General features: G+C 43.2%; 1 protein-coding gene across 1 annotated transcript in view; it reads left to right on the forward strand.

The window, feature by feature from the left end:
* The first annotated feature begins 3,924 nt into the window (after nucleotides 1–3,924).
* The window catches only part of AR (androgen receptor), a 119,482-nt gene continuing 104,515 nt past the window's right edge, over nucleotides 3,925–18,891 (forward strand). The window contains exon 1 of the mRNA XM_034781910.1: nucleotides 3,925–6,326. Within this exon, the coding sequence (XP_034637801.1) occupies nucleotides 5,101–6,326 (1,226 nt within the window). The 5' untranslated portion in view covers nucleotides 3,925–5,100. The remainder of the gene's footprint in view (nucleotides 6,327–18,891) is intronic.

Consider the following 18,891-nt stretch of genomic DNA (forward strand, 5'->3'; position numbering starts at 1 on the left):
GAGAAAAGGTGTCAGGAAAAACGTCTCACAAGATGGCTTCAGTGGACTTCTTTAAAGTACACTATATTCGCTGAGTTTTTGTAACTAACTTTTACAAAACACATAGGTTAGAGAGACTCCTATTAAATTATTACTTTTTAAATTTTTAATAAACTTTATTAACAAACATTTTAAACAATTTTAATAATAATACTTTTATATTAAAGGCTCTTACATTTAAGGATTTTGGTTACTTAACTTTTTTAGTTTTAGTTGTTGACTTGTTTGATTTTAATTAGCAGAAACTGCCAGCTAGTTTTGACCTTGCCTCTAAAAGCCGGCTTTCAAATTAATCCTATCCTATCCTATCCTATTTTATTAACTCATGGTGGCTGAATGCACATAATATGGTTGTAATTAGTTTGATCACATTCTGGGGTACATACACCCCTGAAATCCAGGGCAACAGGTCATACTGGCTGATACCTGGGGACAGATCTCTCTCTCTTTCCCTTGCTATTTGCAGTTCCTCTTAGCTGTTGAACACACTTGCTCTCTAGAGCTCCCTCTAGAGGTTGGAAGAAACCACCACTAGTTACAAAGCGTAGCTTTAGCAACTGTAACAAATACCAAAATACTGCATTACCGATTGACTTTATTGATTCAGGATCCAGTCATAGGATGGGTTTATTTGATAGCTAGAGGGGAATAAAATAGAAGAGATTTCCCATGACAAAGCAATTAACAAGAAACAAAGGTTCAGTTCTTAGATATCATCCCAGCATCAACTATACATCCCTCTCAAAGGCAGACTCATCTCCAGACCCTGCAGCAATTTTAGTTAAATATTTCCTTTCTAGTCTAGTATTGACTTTTGTTAAATTGCAAGAATTTAAAGAGTTCGCTGTTAAATCTGAAGCTCGATAATTGATAGAAGGAAGTAACAAGCTTGCATGGCTGCTGCCGATTAAAATTCCATTAAAAACAAAACACAACAAAAGCAACACCCTTGGGAAGTTGAGGCCGATGTCGATTTAGATTTGTATATCATAGGCGTTTAAAGGGTTAAAATATCGTTACTATAAATACTGTCATGTTTTGTTTGCTTAAAAATAGTTAAAGCTTCTCATTTTGTTGCAAACACATCACTGCCAACCACAAATCTCAATAAATCATGAGTCAAGCCCCCGAAATTAATGAGAATGATGCTAAAATCAAGTTAAAAACAATAATTTGGGGTTCTTGCCTTCTGCTTTTCAGCATTTAGGATTCACTGGGGACACATTTTTCAAGGTTTTCTCTGCAACTATGAAGGCTAGAAACTTGTTTTGTAATGAAAGCTGAGCTTCTCATATATCCACGTGATTCTAGCAACTGTAGCTTCAAAAATACCATTTATCACGAGACTTCATCATAAAAAAACGACACTGTTGTTGATCATCTAGTATGTTAATGGGGAAGGGAATTAGATTTGCTTTTCTTTTTTTAACCTAACGGTGCTTTATAACTTTTCAGAAACTTTTCCCCCCCCTCTTCGGTATTCCTGCTTCCATTGCCTGTCTCCCCTCTGCTGCTCTTTGGAGCTAGTGAAGCTTTCAAGTTGCGTACCCCTCAGCACTTTGGCCAGAGACGAACAGGAGTTGGAGGGCAGAATGATTGAGTTTCAAAATCCATCGGAGAACTGATGAGATAGGTGAGAAGACATTCAATATTTAAGGGACAGCGGCAGCCCACGCTAGAGAAAGTGCGGATCTAAAATGGGAGTTGTCCAGATGTGATCAGTGTAGAAAGGATTGGGGGGCCGGAGGGGCACAATGACAGAACGAAAAGAAAATCAATAAAAACAAGGAGCAATCACCGCCCCAGCCCTATTGCATCACCCGATGAAAGCAAGAGGAGGCACAACATTATTTCCCTCCTCACCCTTCCCCAAGTATTTATGTTTGATGCTTCCCTTAAATCAATGTGTTGTGTATCATCCCTGGGATTGTTCACCAGGGATGACTGCCAGCCGCTGGTGCCCGAATCGAATCCGCATATGGATCCCAGAACCTGGCCTTTGAGTGGGAAATCTGACACGTGGACAGCTGCCGATTTTCTGATCGAAGTGTATAAAAGCAGGGCATTAAAGCCAGTGGTGGGCAACCTGCTGCCCGCCGGCCGCTAGACAGTTTGTTGACATTGACCGCCCGCAGGCACGGCCGCTGGCAGCTTTCGGCCACGGGAAGCGGCGGCCAGCATGTCCCTGCATATAGGTTAGAGAGATACTGAGGGCGCAGAAAAAACATCGCCAACTTTTATGTGTATCTATTTTATGGTTACCCTCTATTGCTTGTAAATATGCTTTTAAAAATCTGAACGTGATTCTTCCCTGGCCGATTCTCTTCCCCCTCCCAATTTGGCATGTATTGTTACTTGTTACTCCGCTCCCTGTGTCTCTGAAGGAGCTGAAATTGACCCTTTTTGCGTAGCTTCACTGGACACCTTTCAATTATCATGTCATCAGGGAGATGCACAACGTCGGACATGGTGCTTACAAGGAAACCAGCTACTCGTGACCTGAAACCGGAGGCTCAAACATTCGTTCTTCGTGGGGCCCACACAAATGGTGGTTATGTTTTGTGTGTGCGTGTGTGGGAGTGCGGGGGTCATGTACAGACTAAAAGACATGCTTATTGTCTGGACCAAAGTATCTCTTCCATTTTCGGATGATGGCAAGACTGTGAAGAAGGGATAAAAACAAACTCATTTGCTACTCGATATCTGTATGATACTCAACTTTCTTAGCTGTAAATCGAAACGTGTGTAGATTCACTGGGTAGAAAAGCAACTTAATTATTACGGCTGGTGGGAAAATTTCAGTGAAAACAAATCTTCAGTGAAAAACGAAAATGAGGATTTTCATGAACATGCCTCCGCCACCCCACCCCGCTTTCCATCTAGTTCAGCTAAATATTACCTTACGGGGTGGGGTCACGCAGATCAGAGAAAAGGAGCTAATCCACTGTGGGTATGCGAAATGTACGGGGATGAGGATTTGCTGCAGGCTGGAGCTTGCACCCTATTTACATGAGCAACGGAGGGTCCTGTGGCACCTTTAAGACTAACAGAAGTATTGGGAGCATAAGCTTTGTGGGTAAGAACCTCACTTCTTCAGATGCAAGAGAAGAAGTGAGGTTCTTACCCACAAAAGCTTATGCTCCCAATACTTCTGTTAGTCTTAAAGGTGCCACAGGACCTCTGTTGCTTATTACAGTTTCAGACTAACAGGGCTACCCCTCTGATACCTTATTTACATGCTTGTTGTTCTTCCCCATGCCATGGAAATAAGGCCTCTTCTCCTTCTTACACATTTCCTGATACACTGCTGACAGGAGAATGCATTTGTCTACACGCTAGGAAGCGTGGAAGCTGCATTTATGTTTTACATGTAATTGGGCATGATTACTGCTGGATGAGGCAATATAGTGTAGACGCAAATCTCTGAGGCGATGTAAATGTAGGTGCTTCTGTACAGGTATCTATTTGTGTGTGAGATGCACACACGCACAAATGTACTGTAATTTCATGCACCTTTGTACCCAGCATACGCGCTCCATTTATTCTAAATTGCACAGCCCTATTCTCTCTCTCTCTACACACACACACACACCCACACACACAAACACACACACACACACATATATGATTGTTCATAGGTATTGCGCATGTGGTTTAGTATGTGCCATGCATTTATGTTGTGTGAGTGTATGACTGAGTGTATTTGCACGTGTGTGCTTTGGCTGTGTATGATTGCACAACTAATGCAGGCACGTATACTTTAGTGTGTGTGTGTGTGTACAGTGCAAGAGTCCTCCTGCTAAAGGCGAGCCTCAGCATATATATGTACGTGGCATACGTTCGCACCAGCATGATAAAGTACCGCTGGGTGATCTATGTGAAATACCTCGGGGGATTTTATTACGTGCCTTTTTTGATTGACGCCCCTCCTGCTTCTCTTCAGCCCGGAGGTCTCTGCCAATTCCTCTCCACACCCGCCGGCTCTGTTGGCTGAGGAGCCAGACAGAGCGCAACGGGACGGATTCGAGTAAGCGAAAGTCCCAGCACCAGTCCAGCGCGCAGGACTCGCTGCTGATCGCTCGGACTCCGCGGGTACAGCATACAGCTCTTCCCACAACCCCGGGAAAAGGCTCTGCGGGAGCAGCGCGCCCCGGCGGGGCGGGGCGGAGCAGCAGCTCAGCTACAAGGCGAAGAGAAACCAGCCGAAGTTGCAGCAAAGAGCCTCGGGAGCCATCTGCTGCGCGCGGAGCCCGCTGCAAGGGATTGCTCGGGGGACGCGCTTTCCCTTTGCCCCAGCACTTGTTGCTTCACCCGAGACCTAGCTCTGCGGCGGCCCTTTGAAGCCCGGGGGTGCTAACAACCTCTCCGAATTTGCTGCCCCCCGCCCCGCCGCCGATCCTGGTGCAGCCCGGCCGCCTCGCTGAGACGCCGTGTAAATATTTTTGCAGCCGTGAGACGATTTGTAGCCTTTGATCCAGCTGAGCGCTAAGCGGCGCCCGCAGACTTCGGGGGAAGGGGGTCAAGGGGCGCTCGGGACTGGAGCTGCGGCTGTGGCCTCTGTGTGTGTGTGTGTGTGTGCTTGGTCGCTATTGTCTTTAACCTCGGGTCACCCTGTTTGCTCGGCCGCGTTCCCTCCCTTTGGCTGCGAGGAGAGACGTCAACTGCAGCCGCAGCAGCGTTTTGTAAAAGGGCGCCGCGCTCCTCCCTGCTAAAAGTTACCGGATTAATTATTGCAAAGGCCGGTCTCCCCCTCCCCCAACTCTCCTGCCTCTCTCCAGGTCACAGATCAAAAGAGTAAACAGCTGCCACCAGCTCCAGCAGTCGGAAGGGTCCTATCCCGGCGGCACCTGCTAGTGCCAGGGTTTCCCTCCCCACCCCCAGCTCGCGCGTGGTGCCTGCAGCGAGCAGGGAAGGATGGGATTCGCTGCCCAAAGCCCGTGTTAGACCCGAGCCAGTGAGCTGGACGAGAGGGGACAGGACCGCAAAAGGCTCGTTCTCCGCCCGCCGCTTGCACGCGATCCCAGCGCTCCCGGCGGACTGCCCCGCGGGCTCCCTCCGGGGATGGAGGTGCAAGTTGGACTTGGCAGCGTGTATGCCCGGCCGGCGGGCAAGACGTTCCGGGGAGCGTTTCAGAGCCTGTTCCAGAGCGTCCGCGAGGTGTTCCAGAGCCCGGGCGCCGGCCCGCCGAGAGAGGAGCCGGGCACCAGCCCCCAACCTTCCTCCTCCGCCCAGTGCCAACCCGGTGCCCGCCTGCAGCAGCAGAGCCCCCGGCAGCAGCAGCCGGGCTCCCCCGCGTACCTGGCTCTAGAGGAGCATCCCCAGGGCCAGTGCGTCCGGACGGCCAAGGGGCTGCAGCCTGAGGACGGGGGCCCGGCTGTCACCCCCTCCTCGGCCCTGTCCCTGATGAGCTCCGCTTTCCAGGGCTGTTCCGGGGACCTCAAGGATATCCTGGGCGAAGCGGGCACCCTGCAGCTCCTGCAGCCGGAGGCCCAGGCAAGGGGCAGCCGCGCCGAGGTGGCTGGGGCCAAGGAGGACTTTCTGGGGGACAGCGCCAAGGAGCTGTGCAAAGCCGTGTCCGCCTCCATGGGCCTGGGGGTGGAGGCGCTGGAGACGCCCGGCGAGCTCCTGACCCGGGAGGATTGCATGTTCGCCCTGCCCGGCGGGCACTCCCGGGGCGCAGCGGGTGCCCAGCTCGGGGACTGCAAGAACCCAGCGGGGGCTGCGCTCCTGGAGGAGCCGGGCACCAACCCGGCCTCCTTTAAAGGGCACTCGGCCGCGGGCAGCGGCCCCGGGCCAGGCGAGAACGTCCTGGCCATTGACGTGCCCCACAGCCTGTCCCTGTACAAGGGCTCCCCGGGCCTGGAGGAGCCCGCTGCTTTCCAGGGTCGCGATTACTACAACTTCCAGCTGGCGCTCGCCCCCCACGCCCGCATCAAGCTGGAGAACCCCCTGGACTACGGGCCCGGCAACGCCTGGGCTGCCCAGTGCAGGTACGGGGGGGACATGGCCAGCCTGGCTCCCCATTGCCCTGCCTCGACCCCAGCCTGGCACTCGTTTTTTGCAGAGGAGGGGCAGCTCTACGGCCCATGTGCAGAGGCAGCTGCTGGCCCTTTCGGCTGCGGGCGAAACCAGGGGCCACCGGGGCAAGAAGTAAGCGACTTCCCATCCGACGTGTGGTACCCAGGAGGGATGGTGGGCAGGATGCCCTATGCTGCTGCCTCCGGTTGCATCAAGAGCGAACTCACCCCTTGGATGGAGGGCTATGCCGGGACCTTTGGGGAAATGCGGTAAGTACCCACCGGCGCTTGCAGACGAGGACTCCCTGCCCTGTCAGCATCTTCCCGGCAAAGTCACTCTAGCAAAACTACCTTGTGCATCGGAAGCCAGTACTAAACACTAGTGAATATAGATTACTGTGACAGCAGCGAGCAGACTGTCCCAAAGGGGGCATAGACAGCACGCAGGTACATATAATATACTAGGTGCCCTGGCTATTTAAGCAATAAGTTACTTATAAAAGTTAGTGGACATTTTTCTCCCTGCATTTGTGAAGTGCTGATTCCCTCTAAAAAGCCCAGACCAAGCTCTTAGGAGAGAGGGCTACAGCTGTTCAATCTGAATTATGAAATGGACTCAGATAATCGAGCACAAAGTATATGGAAGGGGTTTGCTTTTTAAAAGGTGATGGTTTGCATTCAGTGCTTATTCTAGGTCATAACAACTCATAATCTCAGTACACAATTTGATTTGGCTGCCTACATGGAGTAATAGCTTTGTGGTTTTGTTTTTGTTTTACTCTGACTAATATTATAGCACTGCTTCTTGCGACTCATTAGGTGACATTGTACCTGCATTGCTGTTCTAAAAATCACTACACCATAAGATGATAGAACTAGCCATACTTCTTTTATTACTTACTTTTAAATTAGTTATGTATCTGTTTCCAGAGCACTAACAGGCTGGCACTCAGGTCAGTGCATTTTTAGTATAGAACCCTATTGAATGTCAGATTTAAAAAAAAAATCTCTGATCACTAGTCTTCTTTCTGAGTAGAACCCGAGACTAATCACAGCACTGGAAGAAGTTAAACTAAGTGAATTTGCTCTCATAATAATACTTCCTTCAGATTTAAACTCTGTGTTTTTAATGTAGTTAGAGGTGCAATTACTTAAGATTGCATGGTAGAGTACTCTGTATCCTCTGGGTATCCTCTTTAAACAATCAAAAGAAATCTGAAGGGAGTTTTAATATATTTTACAAGAAGGAATTCACTGAGAGTAGTTCCCCCTGGTCCTGTCACAAGATCCGTTAAATCTAGCCCAAAGTAGGAAGTAAACAACTCTGCCTGAAGCAGATCAAAACAACATTGAAGCCATGGGCACCTCAATGCATTGTTAGTCATGGCAAAAAATTTCAGTACCTGATGCTATCACTACAATTAGGGATATAAACCAATGGTGCCTGAAAGGCTGAGGGACTAATGCTGAATTTTTACATCTCAGTGGCCAGTATCAAATCTAACTTAGTGTTTGATGCACTGTGTAAAATGAGTTGGTGATCTCAGTCCAAGTACTCACTGACAGGTTTCAAATGGGAAGGTCAAGCCGATAGGTAATCTTTTTGGATCGGCATTTTGCAGAAGACACATACTTGTCTCTGCTTGTGCTGTACCTGTTTTGATGATAAAAAGACAGCGTTGTTTTCTTGGGCAATACAGCAGCTATCGTGAGCACTACATATATCAAAATGTTTTAAATAAAAAATAAGGATGTGATAAAAATGGGGAAAAGCAAGGGAATATTAACATGAGTCTGACTTGCACGGATAGTGCCAATGAGGTGAGAGTTAAGTACAGAGTATTCTTTGGGAGCATGGTGCAGCCTTCACCGGTCAGTGGAAAGTAATTGGAGCTGAATGAGGGCCTTAAATTTTTACTTGTCATAGCTTTTGTCAGTTGATGGCATGACTTTGAAGTCAGGTGGCCCACTCCTGCTGACTTTTTACTCAACGTGTGTTGTCCTTGCTCACAATATAACCACACGTGGCACGTGAATAAAGAATAGTCGCATGAAGGTATACAGGCTTGGGTCAGGGTTTTTTAAAATGTAATTACTTCAGGTAATACTTCTCTGAACCATATAGTATGTGTAATTATTTAAATTGCATCTGACCGTGAATGACACTAATGGGACTTATATTCCACTTTGTGTTGGGTTTTAATTTAACTGTGTTTAAGTGAAGAGGAATGAGGCTGCTGTGTGGCGCTGCTAATATGGTACAGTTCAATCCTGCCAAGGTTATTTATCATCTAGATGAGATTCTCTATTACCGTTACAACTTACTGCCTATTGATTGCAGTGTACAATTGCCTTTAATTTACTTCGGGATATGAACAGATAATAGATGAATGGACAGTCATTGTTGTGACAGAGGCTGTGATTTATATACCAGTTTCTTAGACAATAGCCTGAGTGATGGCAGAGAGTCACAGGAGTGTTGTATCAAAGTTCTTTCCCTCAGTTCCCTTCAGTGAGCAAGTCCCTCTGTAATGATCACACTTGGCACTTTTACATCACTTTACATTTCCAAAGCAAGGTTCAATCATTAGCTAACTAGGCTCACAACTTGCCTGGTGTTGCACAAAGTTCTGTAGGATGGATTGCACAGGGAGCCTCTTCTCTCACCCTGAGGTTACGGCAAGATATTCTCCTTGCACTCTCTTTGGTGCTAAGTGATGGACTCAGCTAATGTGCCTACTTGTGTTCTGCAGCCCAAGGAGAAGTAGTCATAGATTCTGGGGACATGTATAGGGTGATCAGATGTCCTGATTTTATAGGGACAATCCTGATATTTGGGGCTTTTTCTTACATGGGTGCCTATTACCCCCTACCCTCTGCCCTGATTTTTCACACTTGCTGTCTGGTCACCCTACATGGGTAGAGCCCCAGATCCTCCTACATTCACACTGTGGTCATCAGCAGATGCTGAGGTGGGCTGAGTCTTCCTAAAGGAGTAGTAATAAGTGTTTTGGAATGCTTTGCTCTCAGCCCTCTTCCCCTAAGCTAGTCTGTCTTGTACCATCAAGCTGGACCTTCATGCATTCACTCCACTGTTACAGGTCTCCTTCTCTCTTCTTGTCCTCAGTTCTCTTTGGATTTGTGCCTTCATTTTTAAATTTTGAATCTTTTTTATTCTGCTCCTTTTTTGCATACATGACGTTAAAACATCGGCACATTTTTTCCCTTTGCTTCTTAGCAGGTTATCGTTTTATTTCTGTTATATCATGTCTGTGTCACGCTTTTCAATTTATTTTATTTGTGATACCAAACTAGGTTATTTCAGCTCTAAAACATCTGGGAGGGCTTGGCTGGCTTAAGAGATTGCTGATGGAACCCAGGGTCTTTCTCCTGTGCATCGTGTCATTGTTTTGAATCTAGCACACTGAATGATACCATCTGATGGCTGCTCAGTCACTTCTGTGAAGTGAGTTGGTTCCTGTGATGCTGGGATGTCCACCTATAAAAACCACCCTCACCATTTCCTCCCCTTGTTGGCTGTCTCTGGGGACAGGGCAAGGAGTGAGTGGGCAAAGGAGGTGAACTATTATACTTGTTCCGAAGGGCTGGTCCCTTTAGGTTGAGATTAACGCTGCCTGTGCTGTATCACTTACCATAAACAAGAGTATTTCAGTTTGCTGGACTCACAGTAGTACTTTAGATTCACTTAAACATTAAAAAGGCAAAACAAAAAGTATTAACCCATTTAGATTGCTCTTGAGGCTTTTCACATGCTGCACGTAATTACTCCAGCATCATTTACTTATAAGCGGTAAATTCATCTAAGCCTTTCTTATTCTGTGGATTAATAGCTTTTTCTTATAGCGATGTTTCATTTACTCAGGAATTATTTACAGTATTTGAGGTGACAATGGAGGTTTTCTAAATTAAGAAAGGGATCTCTAGAAAAAATATTAATAGGACAGAAAGTTCACAAACCAAAAGACATGACTTGAAAATTAGAAACTAAGAATAAGTAAGGGATTTGGGCAGATTTATTTCACACAAAAATAATAAACTCCTGGAATTAGTCACTAGTCAGGTGGTGGAAGAAAAGACTATAAGTAAACTGAAGGGATAATTGACTCAGAAACATCTACCTGTGCATATAGCTAGTCTTTGTAATCACATTTCCTATCACTATCACTCCGCTCCTTTTTCTCATCCCGTCCATTTGTTTGTGAGGTACACCACTTGTCATATCCTCTTTTAAATTAAATTGCAATCTGTTCAGGACAGATTCTTTTACTAGCATAGCATCTAGCATAATGGCACCGTAATCTTACGTGGAGCCTGTGGGTGCTGTTGTAATACAAATGGTAAATAATTATTATAATAATTATTGTTACGAGTGGAGGAGATTGAGGTATTTGGTAATAAAATCAGAAAGGTGTTAGTAAGATCAACCAAAAAAGAGGCAAGCATATTGAGCCAGATGGTTTTTCCATGTTCCTAAACTCTTTTACGTTAACAGTAATCAGTATTCCACTCTATGTGCGTGTGAGACTGTGAAGGAAGGTTATTTTAGAATTTAAGGAGCCCGATCCTGCACCTGTTCAGTAGCAACATTCTTATGAACGTTCATGGGAGCACGATCAGCCCCCTGTTTTTCTAATATGACCTTTCTGCTCAAGTAAATGGTAATATTATGTAAATATTTCTTTTGAAGAGAAGTGGCGCATGGAAGAATGCTGTTTCTGAAACCTGCAATTCTAGCCAGCTTTCTCATATGATCTCGAAGTCCACAGTTATTAAAAGAGATTTAGTGTGCAGTGAATTCCAGGTAATTGTGAAAATCACTGATGTGCTAAATCCTGTCTTTCATTACAAAAAAAACAAAATCCCTCCTTACCACCTTTTTTTAACCCTCCCCCCCCCTTTTTTTTTTTTTTTGTTTAAAAACTATGAGGCAGATTCTGCCCTCATCTACACCTGGACAACCGCAGCATATTTGTCCCTGTAAGAAAGAGGGCTGTCGTTTTGCAGCACTGTCAAAGTATCTGGTTTATTTGATTACACCTCAGGGGACAGATCCAGAGATCCTTATTTAGTGTTTTCTTAGGCAGGAGACCACTGACTTCAAAGAGAGTTGGTGCGTGAGAAAAAATGCAATTTTTAAGGTGCTCGGAATTCAGCCCTTAATTATCATTTTTCCTCTCCTTTCAGAACACTGAAGTGGTTTCAGTGATGTCTGACTGATTATTTGGTAATAAATCGGAGTTCTTGGTCGCTTCTATAGTTTTAAAAATACAGTATTGTGTGTTTGCAAAATTTTCCCAAACACTTCTGAAGGTTGAGCCTGGGGTTCTCTTTTCCCCGGGCCACTAGTGACCAATGAGCTTAATGGTCCCCGCCTAGTTCACAGGGGAGTTTATGCACCTTTTCATGTTACAGAACCAGTTTTGTGCCACTGTCCGCTTCTGCTTAGGAAAGGCTAAGGTCTTAAATAACAGGGGATACTTATCAGGATTTAAAGCACTGACATAGCTTTTGGATAGGACGACGCTTGCCCAGAGCCTACCTGCATTATCCCTGGCTCTGGCTAGTGCTTGCAAACTATAGCTTCCGTGAGCACTGAATAGATTTTTTTGTTGTTGTTATTTAGTGGAGAAGATTGGGAGGCCAGGGAAAGTCATTACTGATAATGATGGTTCTTGGGATTTGCTTTGATAATAATGGTTATTGAGTTCTGTAGGGTCTGTTATTTTCTGCCAATAGTTTGCGTCTTTAAAAAAATGTAACAAAAGATAGCTGAACAAATCATTTTACGGCATAATAGGCCAGTGGGCTACCAAAGGGCAACTTTTGGTAGTTGATATGTTGATTAGATTGGATCAGAATAATCCCTGCTGTAATTCACCCGTTATCCTCAGTAGAGTTATTCCATGGATGAATTTGGCCCATTTTCAAGTAGAATAATACTTGGACAGATTTTTGTTTTGTCTCTAGCACTTTGAGCCCGATCCAAAGCACGTTTGAGTTACTGGAAGAACTCACATTGACTTTAGTGGGCATTGGCTCAGGCCCTTAGTTCAAAGCTTGTAGCGCTGCAGTTTTCTCAACAACACTATGCTCAGGTCTTCTGCAACCAAGCCTTATGTCCTGAGATGCCAGACTAATCTTTTCTTTGCCCCTGTAAAATTACAGCAGTCCTAAACCTGGCTAAGACACTGATACCTTCTGGAGCCCTGGGCAAGACCCTTCCCTACCTAGTACCTGAGGCACTGTGTTTGCAAACCAGTTAAATGCAAAAAAGGAAAAATCACTAGCCTTGCTATGAGGTTGATGCTGGTTCTAAACTGAGTTTTCCTTAGCACGTAGTAATAATTAGAAAGGGGCTTTCATGTGTTCTCTACTAATAGTCATGAAAATAATTTTTAAAGCACAGGGTGGAAGGAGTAGATCACAGCCCTGTTGTATATTTAAATAACTGTTCAGTCATTTTATGTGTGAACTGGCATGTTGCTGGCCAGACACTCATCTTGTCTATCAGGAATGAGTTAATGAATTATGAAATCAATCTGGTCACCATGTAGGGTAGGGAGCTAAACCAGGTGAAACTTTAAAGGTCTCATTTAAACCTGCTCTTAGGATCACTTTTAGCCCTAGCTCCTCATGATCTGGGGCCTGCCTGGTAGGCGCTTGCTGTTGTACTCAGGGCTGGTAGTGAGACTGCCTGTTCCCATGTCTGGTCTCTCAGAGTTAGTGTTTGATGGGTTAGAGTGGATGATGCAAGACTGGATGTTTACTTAGTTCCCTGCTGGGTTGGTTGATTTGAGTTAATTGTGTTTTGTGTGTTTCTTTTATTCTGTGTTTTGGATCTGTTTCTTTTGTTTTGTTCTCATTGTTAATTTAGATTTGGTCTCCTAAATTCATCTGACAGCAGTTATAAAGTAGCAGCAGTTTTCCCGCTGCCACTATTTAAGGATGGCTCATGTGATTTATAGCAGGTATGCAGATAAAATTTCAATTCAGGCATCTAACCTGCAGATTGTACAAGCCCTCTGCTGCTCAGTACCTTGCAGGAGACACTCAGAACTTTGCAGGATGGTGTTGCTATGTTGCTACAGCAGCAGGGCGCATAAAATTAATAACGTAAATCATTTGAATCCTCTTCTGTTTATGAACTTGTTCATGATTTTCAGAGAAGGCTGGTGTTGGAATTAAGTAGACTGTCATTGTGCTGGGAGTATTCACATTTGTAGGTTTTTTCCTCTGCTATTAAAAAGGCTCTCATGTCTGTAGTGATGAGTGAAGGAAAAGTATTTGCTTCCAGTGTTTATTATTGTCCACCTACCTCCACCCATCATGTGAATTTTTTGGTAATGTGATTTCAGTTGTTACCAGGGTAAATATAATTTACCATGAAATGTTAAATATTTATTTCTGTCTTTGTTTCCATGTAGTACTTCTGAATTTGCTAGTATGGAAATCTACAGCTAGGGAGGGTAGATGCATCAGGGTATAAACCAATGTGATGTAGAACTTCGTTCATTTATAGATTTAGAACCTCCTTGCCTGCTGTGCTTAGAATCCCATGGTGTAATTAAAAACAAAACATCTGTTTGGTCTTTCACCAGATGCACCAGAAAAACATTCAAGGCAACATAATCTCAGTCACCCTTTGAATTTCTGAAATCTGACAACTGCAAGGAATTTATTCTAAACACTCATATCTGACATGTAAAATGGAGAAGCTGTTTTGAGTTTCCTCTTAAACCCAGTATGTAACAAAAGGGTAATCTGTACACAAAACAGAAGACAGTGGCTGGGAATTCACAACGACATCAGAGAAATAATGTGTAATAGCACTTAAGAAGTCTGATCCATTTTAGCTACAGTAGCATTGGGTATGAGAATTCTGTCTTGTATTAGCTGGTATCTTTATATAGATAATAGTAAACAAATAGGTTGTGACAGCTATTCCCAACCTGTACAGTTTTACATCTTTTCATGATCTATGCTTATGGTATTCATACGTTGTTCCTCTACTACAAGACTAAGGACTGCACTTTGTGTTGCACAGCTCAGCTAGTCTTTGCCTTGTCATAAACCTTTCATTTGCATATTATAGGAACCTCCAACAAGGGTGGGAGGTATTAAGCATAGACAATTAGAAAATATGCAAAGGATTTGTTGCTTTTGTTTGAAGGTTAGAGTGCCCCTGGTGTTCTCTCTTAAAATGGTGGAGGGGGGGAGGCGGAACAATGAGAGTGGGAGAAATCAATCTGGTTACCAGGTAGGGTAGGGAACTAAACCAGGTGAAACTTTAAAGGTCTCATTTCAACCTGCTCTTAGGATCACTTTTAGCCCTAGCTCCTCATGATCTGGGGCCTGCCTGGTAGGCTCTTGCTGTTGTACTCAGGGCTGGTAGTGAGACTGCCTGTTTCATATTTCATAAAAGATACATTTTAAATAAAATCAAATTATGTTTTGTAACAGAGAAGAAGGAAATTGTAACTTTGTATATTGATAGACTTCAATATGAAAAGAGATTTTAATGACAGGTATGTGTTTTCATACAACTCCAGTGAGCTAACACCTTCTTGGGATTGTGACACTGACTCGGCAAAGGCAAAGGGAACAGAAATCAGCTCCACTTAAACTGGCTTTTTGAGCTCACTTTACAATCACACAGGAGGCATGTTATCCTTGGAAGTAACTCTGACACCATTGAAGTGGGGAGGATCTAAGAGGACTGTCATATTACTTGATAAAGAGAATAGGGGTCAGTTTGAGATGTTGATGTCTCCATGTAACTCCCAGTGTTATAGGATAACACTGCTCTACAGCCCAAATGCTTCTGAAATAAATGTAGTCAAACTTTACTAATTCTGGGTCACTGAGAATGAAAATGATGCTTAAAATTGTTGATTGGCTCTAGTTTTCAAGATATGCTATTGGGTCAGTATATACGACCCTTGACTTGGGAATGGCGGAGGATAAGTGAGTTATAAAGGGAAGGAATCTCAATTTAAACCAGAAATGACTAAAATACATCTTTGACTGGATCTATGAATAAATCTATGACTGGGTTTGGACAGTACTTGCTTTTTAGGCAAAACAATGAATGATGCAATCTGAAGCTGGTATTGCGTCATACATGATATGAATTGCATCATGTTATTCCTAGAAGTCATGGATGATGCAATCATAATGAAGCTTACATCACTCTGCTGAACAAATTGCCCCATATCAGCTCTAGAAATCATACAGTGTCGTGCTCTCTTATTTGTCAGTGTTTGATTTTGCAAAGGGACACATTTCTGTTTAGCCAAAGTGAGCAGAGATGCCTCGTACTTGTGTGAACAGAACAGATAACTTCTGCTATGTTTGTGGTGAAGTGACTTTTGCATCACAAAAGCACAGTATAACCACTATGGTTAAGAAAGCCTATCACCTTTATTTTGGCTGCAAAATTGGAGATCAGGACAAGAGGTGGGCCCCACACATATGCTGCAACACTTGTGCAACAAATCTTTGCCAGTGGTTGAAGAGGAAAAGGAAATCTATGCCTTTTGCAGTACCAATGATTTGGAGAGAGCCAACAGATCATACCAGCAATTGTTACTTCTGCATGGTGCCTCCAGTTGGGAAAGGTGTGTCAAAGAAGAAAAAGTGGACGGTGCATTATCCAAATATTCCATCAGCTATACGCCCAGTACCCCACGGAGAAGGACTGCCAGTTCCTGATGCACCAGAATCATTCTCACTTGAGTCAGACGAGGAAGAGGAAGAGGATGAAACTTCTGGTCCTGAACCATCAATGTCACAGGACCCACATTTTCTCCCATCATCCTCCTCTGAACCACACCTCATAACACAAGGTGAACTGAATGACCTTGTCAGGGATTTGGAACTACCCAAGAGTAAGGCAGAGCTATTGGGCTCCAGACTACAGCAGTGGAATCTCCTGGCAGGTGATGTTAGGGTTTCCATGTTCCGTGACTGTCAAAAGGATCTTGTCCCATTCTTCTTCATGGAAGGTGATCTTGTAGCCTGCAACAACATCGATGGTGTGATGGCAGCCCTCAACATCGTTCACGGTCCAGATGAGTGGAGACTGTTCATTGATTCATCGAAGACAGTCTTAAAGCTGTTTTACTGCATAATGGCAATGTTTTGCCATCAATTCCAGTTGGTCATGCAGTCCATATGAAGGAAACCTATGACAACATGAAACAACTTTTGAGGTGCATAAACTATGACCAACATCAGTGGCAGCTTTGTGGCGATTTGAAGGTTGTTTCTCTCTTACTTGGTCTGCAGACTGGATACACAAAGTACTGCTGTTTTCTCTGTGAATGGGATAGTTGTGCAAGAGATTCCCACTACATCAAGAAAGATTGGCCACTCCGACAGTCACTGGAGCCTCAGAGGAAAAGTGTTCAGCTTGTTGAATCAAGGAAGACCTTGTTACCACCCTTACACATCAAGCTGGGTCTGATGAAGAACTTTGTCAAGGCCATTGACAAAACACAAGCAGCTTTCAAGTACCTCCGTGGAAAATTTCCAAGGTTAAGTGAAGCTAAGATAAAGGAAGGTGTCTTTGTTGGTCCTCAGATTCATGAACTTCTTCGAGATGATGCATTTGACCATGCACTGTGTGGCAAGGAAAAGACGGCATGGAAAGCCTTCCAGTTAGTGGCAATACATTTTCTCGGAAACAACAAGGCAGACAACAGGTTGTTGGTGGAAAACCTCCTCAAGCCATACAAAAGCCTTGGTTGCAACATGTCGCTAAAGATACATTTTTTGCACTCTCATCTAGATTTTTTTCCACCGGACTGCGGAGCAGTGAGCGACGAGCACAGTGAGCGATTTCACCAGGACATTGCAACAATGGAGAAACGCTATCAGGGCAAATGGAGCCCATCAATGCTTGCAGACTATTGCTGGACAGTGACAAGAGATGTTCCATTTAATGAATACAAGAGACAAGCCAAGAAGCGCCGAGTAGACACTGAATAGGACTAAACTATGTACATAATAGTTTTTTGCCTTTTGTTTCATAATAAATTTTATTTATAGAACCCTTTTGCTGATTTTTAAAGTGTTACATAAACAGGACAGGTGAAATATTATCATGTAAAGCAACCATAAACACATGAAAAGACCTAGGTTTACAATTTATGATTAAAACTCTACTATCTACACAATATACGTAGACATAAAATATAAAAACTTAAATATCTTAGAAACAGTAGCCAATCAGTTGTTTTAATTGTCATATTTGAATTCAGCACATCAAAATACATAATAAATAGCACATTTTATCTCTGAAGCAGACGACTTCTCAAAAATTGTAGACCAGTGTAATAGATAATAGTAAGGGGAGAGAGAGCAACTCATAGACAGAAGCAGAGAGAAATGCTGAGATGTTTATGGATTCTTTTTCACACACACAGAGAGGAGAACATACCCACAATTTCTGAAGTTTTTATTTCAAGATTTATATTTGGCAGTGGTTACTGTGGTAATGACGGAAAGAGTGGAAAGGCTTTGCTTCCACTTTATTTTTTAAATGCATTGTGGTAAATCTAGGAGAATGATAACTATTTACAACCAGTGCTTCATTGTGAGCTGTACCAGATATTAAAACTGGTTAGTTCAGGTAAGTGCAGTAGTAAAAACTAGAACTGGTTGGATTTGAATTCCTGTTCTGCAGAAAGTTCTGAAATTTTGAAAAAAAAATGTTTCAAATCACAATGAAAAACTTTAGAAATTTTGAAATTTCCTGCAGAAAGTGATTCCAAAGTTTCATTTAAAAAATTAAACAAATTTTTGTCAACCTGAATGAAATCTTTTGTTTTGATGAGGTCAAAATAATTTCATTTTGATAATGTTGAAATGCTTCATTTAAAATTTATCAACTCAAGTTTTATGTGATATTATATAATAATTTATAATATATAAAAGTCAACATGACATAATATAGTCAAAGCACTTTGACTTTTATATTATAAATGATATTATATAATAAAATGTATATCAATTGTATATTTCTAATTTCTTTTCTTTTCTTTTCTAAATTGGTTTTAAAATTGGCATTCTAATTGGTAAGTGTTATTCTAGTTGGTAATTGCTATTTTCATTGGTTTGGTAATTGGTACTTGGTGTGCTCATTGGTAATTGCTACTCTGGTCATGTGTAAATTATTTTATAATTGGTAAATGGTCTGGTAATTGATAGTTTCCTATTGTAATTTATATAATAAAAATATAAAATAAAATAAAAAATTTTTTGGATGCCGTTGAGTCAGTATTTTCTGAAAGCAAACTGTTCCATTGTAAAATGTTCATTCCACTTTAGTGAAAACTGTTTGTTCCTTAGAGCCATTCCCATAGCTCCCAAGGAACTGTATAGTAGATGCATGACTCTGACCAATCAAACATTGCAAATATGCATAAGGAGTTAAAGTCACCTCTATGCTGACCTTCCACACAAGAGCTATGGGCTTAAGTGGCACTGAAGTGAAGTATACTCCCCCAAAACATCCACAAAGACACCTCATTGTCCTTCATATCCCTCCTTAAACTTCTCCTTTGACATGATGATTACAAACTTGACAATACTTAGGCCACTGGTCTGCTGAGATGGCTGCCTATCATACTTACTAATATTGTTTCATTGTTTCTTTTTGTCCCCCTCTTCCCCCCGTATCTTTCCATTTGCACCTTTTGTTTCTGTCTCTAGTCTTATACTTAGCTGGTAAGCTTTTGTCTTTTTCTTCTGTATTTGTACAGCACCTAGCACAATGCAGTCCTAGTCCATGCTTGAGGCTCCTAGGTGTCAT

The sequence above is a fragment of the Trachemys scripta genome, chromosome 9 (assembly GCF_013100865.1).
Source record: "Trachemys scripta elegans isolate TJP31775 chromosome 9, CAS_Tse_1.0, whole genome shotgun sequence".
Lineage (NCBI taxonomy): Eukaryota > Metazoa > Chordata > Testudines > Emydidae > Trachemys > Trachemys scripta.